The 12,315-nt window shown below is 43.2% G+C and overlaps 1 protein-coding gene across 1 annotated transcript in view; it reads left to right on the top strand.

The window, feature by feature from the left end:
- Nucleotides 1–12,315, top strand: part of LOC138304104 (arf-GAP with SH3 domain, ANK repeat and PH domain-containing protein 1-like) — a 1,221,419-nt gene that overhangs the window by 404,404 nt on the left and 804,700 nt on the right. Inside the window, exon 4 of the mRNA XM_069243851.1 lies at nt 9,636–9,710. Coding sequence (XP_069099952.1) covers nt 9,636–9,710 — 75 coding nt within the window. The remainder of the gene's footprint in view (nt 1–9,635; nt 9,711–12,315) is intronic.

Below are 12,315 nucleotides of genomic sequence, written 5' to 3'. Positions count from 1 at the left end.
CTGTAGCAGAAAACTGCCGAGTCTATCTTGTCTTCATGGATCTGGTCTGCACTTTTGATAGTGTGGTCGGTCCAAACTTTGGGAAGTTTTACAATCCAATGGGTCCCAGCTCGGTGTCTTTTTTATATGTCCTCCATATGGATTTAATTGCCCCTGTCCGATTTCGGCTGAATGGTGAGTGTACTGAGCCTTTTAGCCTAGGCCAAGGGATCCAACAAGATTGTGTGTAAGTGGCAGTTCTGTTCCTTTGGTATATTAATGACTTGAATTCAACACTGGTCAGCAAAGGGAAGGCTGTGCCAACTATCAATGGGGGAAGTAACCCCATTATACTTTATGTGGATGATGCTGTTTTATTGGCTAGAACACCTAATAGCCTTCAGTTATTTTTAGATATTTTTGTGATCTTGATGAACGGCCTAGGTTTGGTTATTACTTTGGCTAAAACTTTTGTCCTGGCCTGTGGGTCCAAAAAAACAAAGCTACAAAATCTCGTACTACAGGGAACATCTTTTGCTAGAACACACAAATTCTACATGGGGGGTCATTTTCACTCGTAGGGGTCCTGGAGCCCTTTAATGAAACAGAGGAGGCGTAAGTTCTGCAATTAGGTTGACTTTCTTTGTATTCTGGCCTCCAAGATTTGCAGCAAAACTTATAGCCCTTATGGTTCAAATTTATAAGAGAACGTGCCTCCCCATTTTAACTTATGGTTCTGGCTTGAGGGGTTATAAAGCAGCTAAATCCCTGCAGTAGCCTCATCCTTGGTGTTTACCAAGGTCATCAATATATGCTGTGCATTAAGAACTAGGGCTTCCATGTGTAGCCGACAACATCCTTCTGGCCCTGCTACTGTTATGGTGCTCCATATGGCAAGATCCAGAAGCTTCCCTGAACAGGGAGATTGTTCTGGACTGCCTTTACTGTGACATAGGCCTTTATATCCCTTGGCTAAGGTATGCCAGGGATACCTGACTTTTTTCCTTTGCTGCAAGTATCTGCTTAAGGGCCAAAAGTAGATCAAATCCAGCTTTAGGGATCTCAGAAGGGGTGAAAGAGAACTGTTGGAGCTGAAGAAGCCCGCTAATAGGGAGTATCAGCTGCTTCAAACCACCTTAGGCCTGGAACGCTATCTGTAGATGGTGCCCAAAACTTGGGATAGGGTACTACTGACCAGATTTAGGTTTGGCCAGATAAGAGGCCAGTTCTCATTTCCTTTGGGCCAGTTTGACCCCACACTGATTTTGGTGTGCCCTTGCAAGGAGCACTCTCTACAGACTTTGGCACATTTTGTGTTTTTCTGTAGGTACTGTCCCTGCTACACCAGAAGGTTTTTAATTCCCCTCCTCAAAGGTGCTTCTTTATTTTTGTAACTTATTTTTATTGTTTATTGTTAACAGCGGTGACAGCATGAAAGCATACAAGGCACAATCTGAAGCATATTGTGCACCTACATATTGCATCACGTCAGTACCACATAAGCAGTGACAGCCAGACTGAAGCAAAGAATATGCAACGAAGGAACAGTTGTGTAGTTATGAGGGCATTGAGGACCGCTGGAAAAATAAAACTGTGTGGGGTCCGCGATGCGCCATGAAGAAGCAATGAACAAGCAGTGAGTCAGGCAACAATACCAGTGAACACCACAGGCCCAGCTTTAGGGCTATCGGTAGTTGGCGCTGATGTGAATGCCATACAGCTACTTGCAGACATAAAGGAACATGAGGACCACCGTGTAGAAGAGGAGTGCAATAAAGGAGTAACCATATTGTCAACAAGGGAATAGGCCCATGGCAATCTTGGGGTGGTCCCTTCAGGGTGGACGGGTATCATTCTTGGCCTCAATATTTACAATGTAGGTATCCCAGTACTGCTCAGACCCCTATCGCGCAGCAAGTGTATCACATTAGCCTCCATGCGGGCCCAAGGCAACAGCATAAGCAGCCATTTCTGAATGTCCAGAACCAAGCGTGCCTTCCACTTAGCAATTTGCCTTTTGAAATGTATGAAAGGTCTAGAAACCTATGTAAGTGTTTGACCCCTTGGCTTTGGCATACATGCCCAGGAGCAGGACTCGAGGTGGGCGCTAAGGCATTTTTTGCCAGTTCAGCCGCAATGGTTAACTCCATCCATGTCTGCGGCAGCCAGCCCATACCATGTGGTAAAAACTAGCTTCTACCAACTTGCACCTCAGACTCTCGGGTGTGGATGCAGGGAACATGCTTTTAATGTGCCTGGGGGGGATGCGGGGGGGGGGGGGGAGATATGCAAAGTGTGCGTGATTAAATTGTGTAAAACGGAATCTGGGGTTTCTAGATACCCCCTTCACACTTTGAAGCGCTCGCACCCAAGCCTTGCTGTCAGTGGTTGTGGAAGGACAGGTGCTACTGTATTTAGACATACTCCAGCACTTTTATATCTGCAGAAACTCCCCTTTTTGGGAGTTTGTATAGGCGTGGCTACTTTTCTCAGGTATGCCTTGCAGCGCAGACAAACATTGTCGCTGCAGCTGACCTGATGTTTTCTGAGCTGTATAGCATCCTGGCTGTTGCTGGTTCTTTATTCTTGGCATACATTACGGCAACTCGGAGCCGGCCTGGACGTTTTTTGCTACCTTTGCTTTTATTTATTCTGTCTTGCACTATGCTCTTTGAGGGACGATATTCACTTTAGATCTTAATGATGTGCTTTATCCTGAGACTTTTCATACATGTTGCTGTTCAGGTGTAGTTTTTGGCCATATCTCTGTTTGTATTTACCCATGTGTAATTTCAAATTTCTGTGTTTTAATGTGTTTAACTTTGTTTTTATGGTTCTTTGATTCATTCAGGAATTGAATTGGACATTAATCGTTAGTAAAATGCAAAACAACAGCCTCTTTATTAATATACCTGTTAAGTGTTATGAAAAGGGTGGGTTACCAGAAGTAAGAAAACACATTCCTATTTCTGTTTTTCTGGTGAGAAGAAACGACATATCGCACAAGTACTCTTGCAATATCCTGAAAATGAGGGCTCAATAGCCCACATTAATGGGGTTGTGCAGGAGAGCCTACCTCTAAAGTGCATGATGCGTCTCAGTTTTAACTCTGACGGAAGACAGGGTTACATGTGCCTAGTTCCAGGGAAGTATTGATTTGTTGACGGGGGGATGTGATGGTGCTTACTTGATCGGGAAGGCCTTTTTTGATGATAGATGCCCTGGGGTGATAATGAATAATTTTTAGAAGCCTCCCATTAATTACCGATTGAAAAGAAAGGGAGGTGATATGGAGCAGGTCATGCAGGAGCACTCTAAAGAGGCCGGTGAAATGGATTTCAGCACTTAAGTACACACCCACCTCAAGCTGCATTCTTTCGCAAAATGCCAAAACACGCACATATATGCCTCCTCTCCAACATCACTACCACTACTCAAACATGGGAGCTGGTCTGATAAACCAAAAAAGGTGACTATCTACTGTAATTAGAGAAAAAGCAGGAGAAACCTAGCACAAATTGAAACCCATATGGTGAGCCTGTGGAAATTAATTAAGGTTTTCATTTGAATTCTATGTGGTTTAGAAATGATTGTATATAGAAGTTTGGAGAGGCCAGAAGAGAACGCTGGAGTAACTAAGAACTGATTAGTACTGTCTGCACAGTGAGACCCGACCACACAGCACTACCCTACCCATGCATAGATTGTACATAACACAGTGAAACTAACTGCTGTCACATATAATGTTAGGAGCCTCAATATTATGACCCAAAGTTTAAGGGCCCGAATCACATTACTCTTATGCACTTTACAATCTATTCTTATATACAATCTATTCCTATACACAAGTTAATTTTACACCTAATAGCTATACGACTGTGGGAGTCTATGTACTCGTGGCATAGACTCCGCACATAAAAAGATAGGACAGTACTATTTGTTTATGTACGGCGTCACCACCACGAATGACAGATATTTGTTTCCTGCAAGAGACACACCTCTTCTGAATAGATCAACTTAAACTTTGTTCACAACATTGATATACACAATACCATGCCGCAGCAAAAAAAAAAAATATAGCATGGTTGGCCACTATTTTAAGATTCAGACCTAAATATGTAGAACAAAGCATGAAACCAGATAAAGTAGTAAGGTGCATGGTGGTGGATGGTGCATAGGAAGAAAAAACATTCACCTTAGCAGCAAATATACCATCCTACATTGTGAAAGGAAGGATTCTTGTGATAAACTGTACATGAAATCCAGTACACAGAGGAGACATCAACTTGGTAATGTGCACTACTCTGGATAGCTCACAGCAGAGTCTTGGAGGGCACCTAAACTCTCAGGAGAAGCGAACACCCAGGTTTGGTAGATACATGGCAGCCCTGTCACCGATTGTTACTCAACTACTGTCATTACTCAGCCACACATCAAATTTACGCACATGTAGACTGCTTCCTTCTTGTTCAGTGTTTGCTGCTTCGGTTGAAGGAAGTTATCCAGAGCCCAGAGACTCTGTCCAACTGTGGTCCAGTCATGAGGATCATGGTTTAGCAATCCTGAGAGCCTATCTCTCATGTGGGAAGGTGGAGTTTAAACAACTCTTTGTTAAAAAATCCAGTTGTTCGCCACGAGATTAGCGACAAAAGCAGGGAGTACTTCAACCCAAATAACGCAGGTGAAACAAGGAGAGGGAGAGTCTGTAACACTCAAAGGCAGTAATCAGAGGTGAATTTATACAGTAACCTGGGAGATGGATAGCACGTCTGACCTTATTTGATTTCTTATCATTAATTTATTAGGGGACGCGGTAGAGGTTCAATGGACCTTTTGACTGCGCTTAGAGTAAATCCCACCATAAGACTCAAATTCAACACCCATCAATAACAATATCAATCAATAAAATCAAAAATCTTTGGAGTCAGTAATTCCACACACCATGACCCCTTTGGCTATGAATAACCACCTTTTTATGTAAAAGTTCAAATGTTTATTTCCCTCTAACAATGATAATATCATGTAACTTAATCTCAATATCAAGTGATACACATACAGAAACAACAACAGTTGACCAAATCTCCTAAAGAATCTCAATTTAATCAAAGCATGGATGGTTATGCATTCTAGGATCACAGTACAACTCAATAGCAAGAATAACTGCACAATAGAAATGGCATACATTTAGATTCAGCAAAAGAAACTAGATCAACTGTTAATAATTAGCAAACATTTTCTGTGAGTCTCCTAGCTAACCTTCTGATTAGAATGGCATGTTTGGGCTTTATGCAAAACAATTTAGTCAGCACAAATTTGGAAAACATCTAACTATGGCTCTATCAAAATTAGCAGTTGGTACCTAGGAACAAAAGACATATTACATCAAACAATAACATTTGGTTAGTACCTCTCCTTGGTATGAATCAGCAAGCTGCAACTGTCTTCGTCAATTGGACAGCTGTTCGGTCAGCATCAGCATCGGACCATGAAAGGGAATGGTTCAGAACAGGGGACTCTAACTATCCTAACCATTTGTAAAGCATAGTCTAAGGATCAGCATTCAGCATCAAGGTCTAAGCAATAAAGTTAAAGATAGGATTAAAATCCTCAGGAACTGTTCAGCTCCTCAGACAGAATAAACCAGCTGCTCTCAGATGGAAATCAAAGTGGGGAAAAAGCCTCTCTCTTCTTAGTGCAGTCGGGGTAAGTTAAAACCATCGAGAACACTTTCCACTTTGGCATTGGTCAAAGAATGATGCATTTACATTTAGTCCAATGAAAGTAGAATTTAAAATCTAAGATATAACTAAATTGTCTTCCACCTGACGATGATTGGCTCCTCTTCTCCTGTTCCCGTTGTCGGAGTTGTCCAGTAACAATTTTGTATCTCTCTGTCCTTCAGTCAGTGCAACCACTGTTAGCTCCTTGGAGCATCACTTTCACACACAGTAAAATCTACAATGTGACTAGCTAATACAGCATATTCTAGCAAGCAGTTCTCACGGGAAAAGAAAAACAACTACTAGTGTTTGGTCAGCGCAGGGGAACAATGCAAGTATTCATTTCTCTAAACAGCCATTTTATGTGATTTATTTAAGCAGTGCAACTTAACATGGGGCTGTGCAACTAGGCCCAAAACCTTGCTAACTTAAGGCCTACAATGAATAAAGCAAGTACATAATACATAATCATTAATATAACATACTACTACATTAATCTAAACATGAGCATGTCCTTTCATATAAATAAGCAATTAATAAGGACACTTTGTGCTTACGGACGGACACTTAAGTAGGAACATTTTCCAAGTTGTGCGTTATTTTCTATATTCATTTTCTATGCAAATTCAACATTCAGAATACATGAATATTTATTAGTAAAAAAAAAAATCTGCGTTCACAGACTCAAGCGGGTAAGACAAATAATGCTGAGAAAAGTGACTAGTGAAGTCACTGAGCTTGAAAACAAACAAGAGATCAATCCATCTAGGAAAATATGAAGTAAAAATGACATCAGTAGGGAGACAATGATGAAAATGATGAGTCAGCTACATCAATAGGTGCCCAATTTCATAAAGGGGCAATAAAGTGGGCACTCTTCCAGCAAACAAATTGTACTATGCCCAGGTATGTTGCTATTTCAGGAGATTAGGGTTGAAAAGGGGAATTTGCGAACAAGAGAGGATGGCAGGATTCAAGCCTTCCTCACATGCTATCAGACACTGTACCCAATATCCTATACTGACTCTACTGCTAAATCCACCTACCTAGAGACTGTGGCCCTCCCTAAACTACCAGCCTCTGAAACTGAGCTTTTTGGCTAGTCCTAAAACCAAACCAAAGCAAAGCAATGAAATGACTGAAGCTAGGCAATGCGGGACCAGACGACTTTACTTTAACATTTTATAAGCAATTGACAATTGCTTTTGATACCAGACAAGTATGTAATCATCAAGACCCTTGCAATTATGCGGTAGATGAAGACCAAATTCTGCTACAGGGTTGACTAAATCTTTCACCAAGAAAATGCAATTTATGTGCTCTATAATGCCTCACATTTTGTAATAGGATTACTTCAAAAATGTGTCAGATGGAGAAATAGGGTTTGACAGGGTGAACTGATGAATGATGAAAGATGCGCTAACACGTTCGGGAATGGAGATCAATTTATGGATTGGCTGAGGAGTTATATGATTCACCCTGGATCAGGGTACAAATAAACAGGAGGCTTTCAGGGAGCACTACAACTACAAGACTACTCATCGAAGGCAGACACTTTTAACACATTGACAGTTACCCATGACTCCCATTTCTTTAAGGTCCTTTGGGAACGTGAGATTTCTCTGTAGTTCACTTATTCATATTTTTGTATCTACACTTTTAATGTATAATTCGATTTTTTCGGTACTATGACTTAAGTTAGCAGAAAATGGGCAATAAAATTCAGTTATTCCAAAAAGGGGATTCCAAAATATTTCTTGCCCAGGGACCCTATAATCCATAATATGACACTGGCCAAAGGTGTTCTCAATCATCCCTGTTGTTTTGTACCTAGAACCCCTGCTGCAAAATACATGGAGCATGTGCAAATCAAAGGGGTCACTTTCGGTAGGTGACATACAAATCACTGCCTTTGCAGGTAATGCTCTGCTGAAACTCACAAAAACAATTGCTTCTAATATTAGAGGAGGGAGGAGGATCCTCTGTGTTCAGCTGGATAGCCCCAAGATATAGCAGGGCAACAAATCAATCTCACACAAATAATGCCTATTCCTAGTGGATGACTAATCGCTTGCATCAACGTTGCAGACCAAGATCTCTTCAGATTATAGTTAGATGGTGTTTAATTTCTAGGTGTTCAGCTGACATCAAATCTACATGAATGTGAGAGGGGTAAGTTCAAGATAATATCGTTTTTCCTGTGATTAGAGTGTGCCAGTGTGTTTCAAGTAACCAAGCTTTGGGTTTGCAGAGTCTAGGTGGGTGGGCATTCACAAGGTTTCAATTCAACCAATGCACTCCATCTCATTAGTTTTCATTTACATATGCAAGTCTTCACAAACATGCCTTGCTGTTCTCAGTTGGCTGAGGACAGTACTGTGCAACAGTTAGCTCCACCATGTGATTGATTACATAGCCTGGTGGCTCTGCACTTTCTCTCTTTGTCCAATAGGGCAGTCTATCAATTCTAGGGACGCAATGATGATCTTGATTGGTTATTGTTAGTGGAATTTTAGTGGTTCATCCACCTAAATCAAGAACCTCTTCAAGGGAATCACTTAATCACACATTCATGCTCGGAATAGGTATCAAGATAAGCTTTTACTAAAATTGTAATATGAAAATACCGATGTAGCTGTAGTCATTGTTAAGTCTTATCTGATGTTTTGAGGTCTGCAGCGGTATTGTAATTCTATAAAAAAACATATTATAATACATACTGACTTACACATACACCGAGGGACTTTGTGTCAGCCCTGTTTGCCTTTGGTCTGCTGTGCCAATCACGTTCTGCTTCATCCCACAACAGCAAAGTCATAGGGCAATGGGTCAGCCCACTTCAGCCATTCACTCTACTGCCCTGTGACTGGTGGTGTTTTGTCTTCTCATGTGCACATCTGCCTGAAAATAAGTGCACTTCAGTTCAATGTCTGGGCTTTGTGCCCTTTACCTACTTTCTTTCAGTCCTTTAATTTCGCCTCTCCCTTTCTCCTTTTATTTTTTATTTTTTATTTTTTGGCACATCTGCACCACCCCTAACTACTGCTACTTGTTTGCTGTCTTCTTCACATGCAGTATGCCCCATCCCATATGGTCACTGCTTATGAAATAGGTGATGATCTTCTAATGAGATTGTTTATAGAGTAACATTGTTTACCCATTTCAAGGTGGCTTCCATCTTTAGAAGCAATCTGTCAGCCATCTTGGAATCGGAAAACAACAATGTACTATGCATTACACCATTCCAAGATGGTCAATTTTGGAGTGGTAATTTCCCCTGCCTCATTGTTTTACCATTGCGAGAACAGTGACACACTTTACAACATATCAATATGAAAGGGCTGCCTTCTGCAATATAAACATTTTTACTTTTTTTTTTTTTTTTTGCAAGCGTTTCATGTTTAGACAGCAGGACTGTTTTCATTTTTGTAAAAAATTGCAAAACAGCACACAAAAAAAAACGGTGCTAAGGCTATACCTTGGCAAGACTTTGGAGCATTGTCACTGATAGTTAGGGTTTGGAATTTATTGTTTGCCCATTGTTCTAGTGCTTAAAAATGTGATTTTGCTTTCTGTTACGTAGCTTTGTGTAGTTTATGAATCTTTTCCAGATAGCTAGCTACTCACTTATGTACAGCTGTCTGGTTCAAGACAATGGCAAGGGCTTCCCATTGTTTTTACAATTTACAAATGTTTAAACTTTAGAAAAGTAGCGAAAAAATAAACTGTGGATGTGAGGCATATTCCTGAAAGAGTTTTGGGTGGGGTTGATTGTGAGGAAGGTCATACATTTAGTTTCTTATCATTGCGTATACGTACTCAGAAATTGTCTTCCTTCTAGTCTGCCTTAATTTGGATACAACTTGGGTGGGAGATGAGGGGTTTGGAAACTAGCAAATACAGTGTTCAAGCTTTAACATAAATTTTCTGTTTCAGTTACAGAGCATGTATCACAACATTAATTTCTTCTTGGACTCCTTGGTGAAGGGAGATTTAAAAGACGTCAAAGGGGTGAGTGTATCACAAATCGAATGCTTTTGCCTAAGTCATAGTTGATATTGTATAGTCTTGGTATGTTGGACAAAAACAGATCTACAGTGCTGTCAACCAGATTTTACTGACTCTATTGGTAACAATTCCATCTACTTATCCTTTGACTGAAGTACCCCAAAATGTTTTTTAGTATCTTGAGCCCTGGGCCTACCTTAATTGTAAGAAATGCAACTATAAGAATAGTTTATTAGAATTCCCCACTGTAAGGAAATGCCTCCTTGGCATGGTTACCCCCTGATTTTTTGCCTTTGCTGATGCCAAGTTATGATTTGAAAGTGTGTTGAGGCCTGCTAACCAGGCCCCAGCACCAGTGTTCTTTCCCTAAAACTGTACCTTTGTTTCCACAATTGGCACACCCTGGCATCCAGGTAAGTCCCTTGTAACTGGTACCCCTGGTACCAAGGGCCCTGATGCCAGGGAAGGTCTCTAAGGGCTGCAGCATGTCTTATGCCACCCTGGGGACCCCTCACTCAGCACAGACACACTGCTTGTCAGCTTGTGTGTGCTGGTGGGGAGAAAAGGACTAAGTCGACATGGCACTCCCCTCAGGGTGCCATGCCAACCTCACACTGCCTATGGCAGAGATAAGTCACCCCTCTAGCAGGCCTTACAGCCCTAAGGCAGGGTGCACCATACCATAGGTGAGGGCATAGGTGCATGAGCACTATGCCCCTACAGTGTCAAAGCAAAACCTTAGATATTGTAAGTGCAGGGTAGCCATAAGAGTATATGGTCTGGGAGTCTGTCAAACACGAACTCCACAGCACCATAATGGCTACACTGAAAACTGGGAAGTTTGGTATCAAACTTCTCAGCACAATTAATGCACACTGGTGCCAGTGTACATTTTATTGTGAAATACACCCCAGAGGGCATCTTAGAGATGCCCCCTGATAACATAACCGACTTCCAGTGCAGCTGACTAGTTTTGCCAGCCTGCCACACACCAGACATGTTGCTGGCCACATGGGGAGAGTGCCTTTGTCACTCTGTGGCTAGTAACAAAGCCTGTACTGGCTGGAGGTGCTTCTCACCTCCCCCTGCAGGAACTGTAACACCTAGCGGTGAGCCTCAAGGGCAAACCCCATTTGTTACAGCGCCCCAGGGCACTCCAGCTAGTGGACATGCCCGCCCCCTCTGGCCACTGCCCCACTTTTGGCGGCAAGGCCGGAGGAGATAATGAGAAAAACAAGGAGGAGTCACTGGCCAGTCAGGACAACCCCTAAGGTGTCCTGAGCTGAGGGGACTCTGACTTTTAGAAATCTTCCATCTTGCAGATGGAGGATTCCCCCAATAGGATTAGGGATGTGCCCCCCCTCCCCTTAGGGAGGAGGCACAAAGAGGGTGTAGCCACCCTCAAGGACAGTAGCCATTGGCTACTGCCCTCCCAGATCTAAACACACCCCTAAATTCAGTAATTAGGGGCTCCCCAGAACCAAGCAAGATAGATTCCTGCAACCTAAGCCGAAGAAGGACTGCTGACCTGACTGCAGAGAAGACGGAGACGCCAACTGCTTTGGCCCCAGCCCTACCGGCCTGTCTCCCCACTTCGAGAAAAACTGCAACAGAGACGCGTTCCCCAGGGTCCAGCGACCTCTGAAGCCTCAGAGAAATACCCTGCATCTAAAAGGACCAAGAACCCCCGAGGACAGCGGCTCTGCTCCAAAGAAGAAACAACTTTGCAACAAAGAAACAACTTTAAAAGGACTCCACGTTTCCCGCCGGAAGCGTGAGACTTTGCACTCTGCACCCGATGCCCCCGGCTCGACCTGCGGAGAAACAACACTAGAGGGAGGACTCCCCGGTGACTGCGACCCTGTGAGTAGCCAGAGGTGACCCCCCTGAGGCCCTCCAGCGATGCCTGCAGAGGGAATCCAGAGGCTCCCCCTGACCGCGACTGCCTGCTTCTAAGAACCCGATGCCTGGTAAAGACACTACACCCGCAGCCCCCAGGACCTGAAGGATCCGACCTCCAGTGCAGAAGCGACCCCCAGGTGGCCCTCTCCCTTGCCCAGGTGGTGGCTACCCCGAGGAGCCCCCCCTACTCGCCTGGGTCTCCCATTGAACTCCATTGCAAACCTGATGCCTGTTTGCACTCTGCCACCCCCGTGCCGCTGAGGGTGTACTTTTTGTGCTGACTTGTGTTCCCCCCGGTGCCCTACAAAACCCCCCTGGTCTGCCCTCCGAAGACACGGGTACCTGCCTGCTGGCAGACTGGAACCGGGGCACCCCCTTCTCCATTGAAGCCTATGCGTTTTGGGCACCACTTTGACCTCTGCACTTGACCGGCCCTGAGCTGCTGGTGTGGTAACTTTGGGGTTGCCCTGAACCCCCAACGGTGGGCTACCTTGGACCCAACTTTGAACCCTGTAGGTGGTTTACTTACCTGCAAAACTAACAAATACTTACCTCCCCCAGGAACTGTTGAAAATTGCACTGTCTAGTTTTAAAATAGCTTATTGCCAAAATTGTACATGCTATTTTGCTGATTTAAAGTTCCTATGATACCTGAGTGAAGTACCTTTCATTTAAAGTATTGATTGTAAATCTTGAACCTGTGGCT

This window comes from Pleurodeles waltl, chromosome 7 (assembly GCF_031143425.1).
Source record: "Pleurodeles waltl isolate 20211129_DDA chromosome 7, aPleWal1.hap1.20221129, whole genome shotgun sequence".
In the NCBI taxonomy this organism is placed as follows: Eukaryota; Metazoa; Chordata; class Amphibia; order Caudata; family Salamandridae; genus Pleurodeles; species Pleurodeles waltl.
The sequence above is the reverse complement of the archived record's forward strand: the minus strand, read 5'-3'. Positions and strand labels throughout refer to the sequence as shown.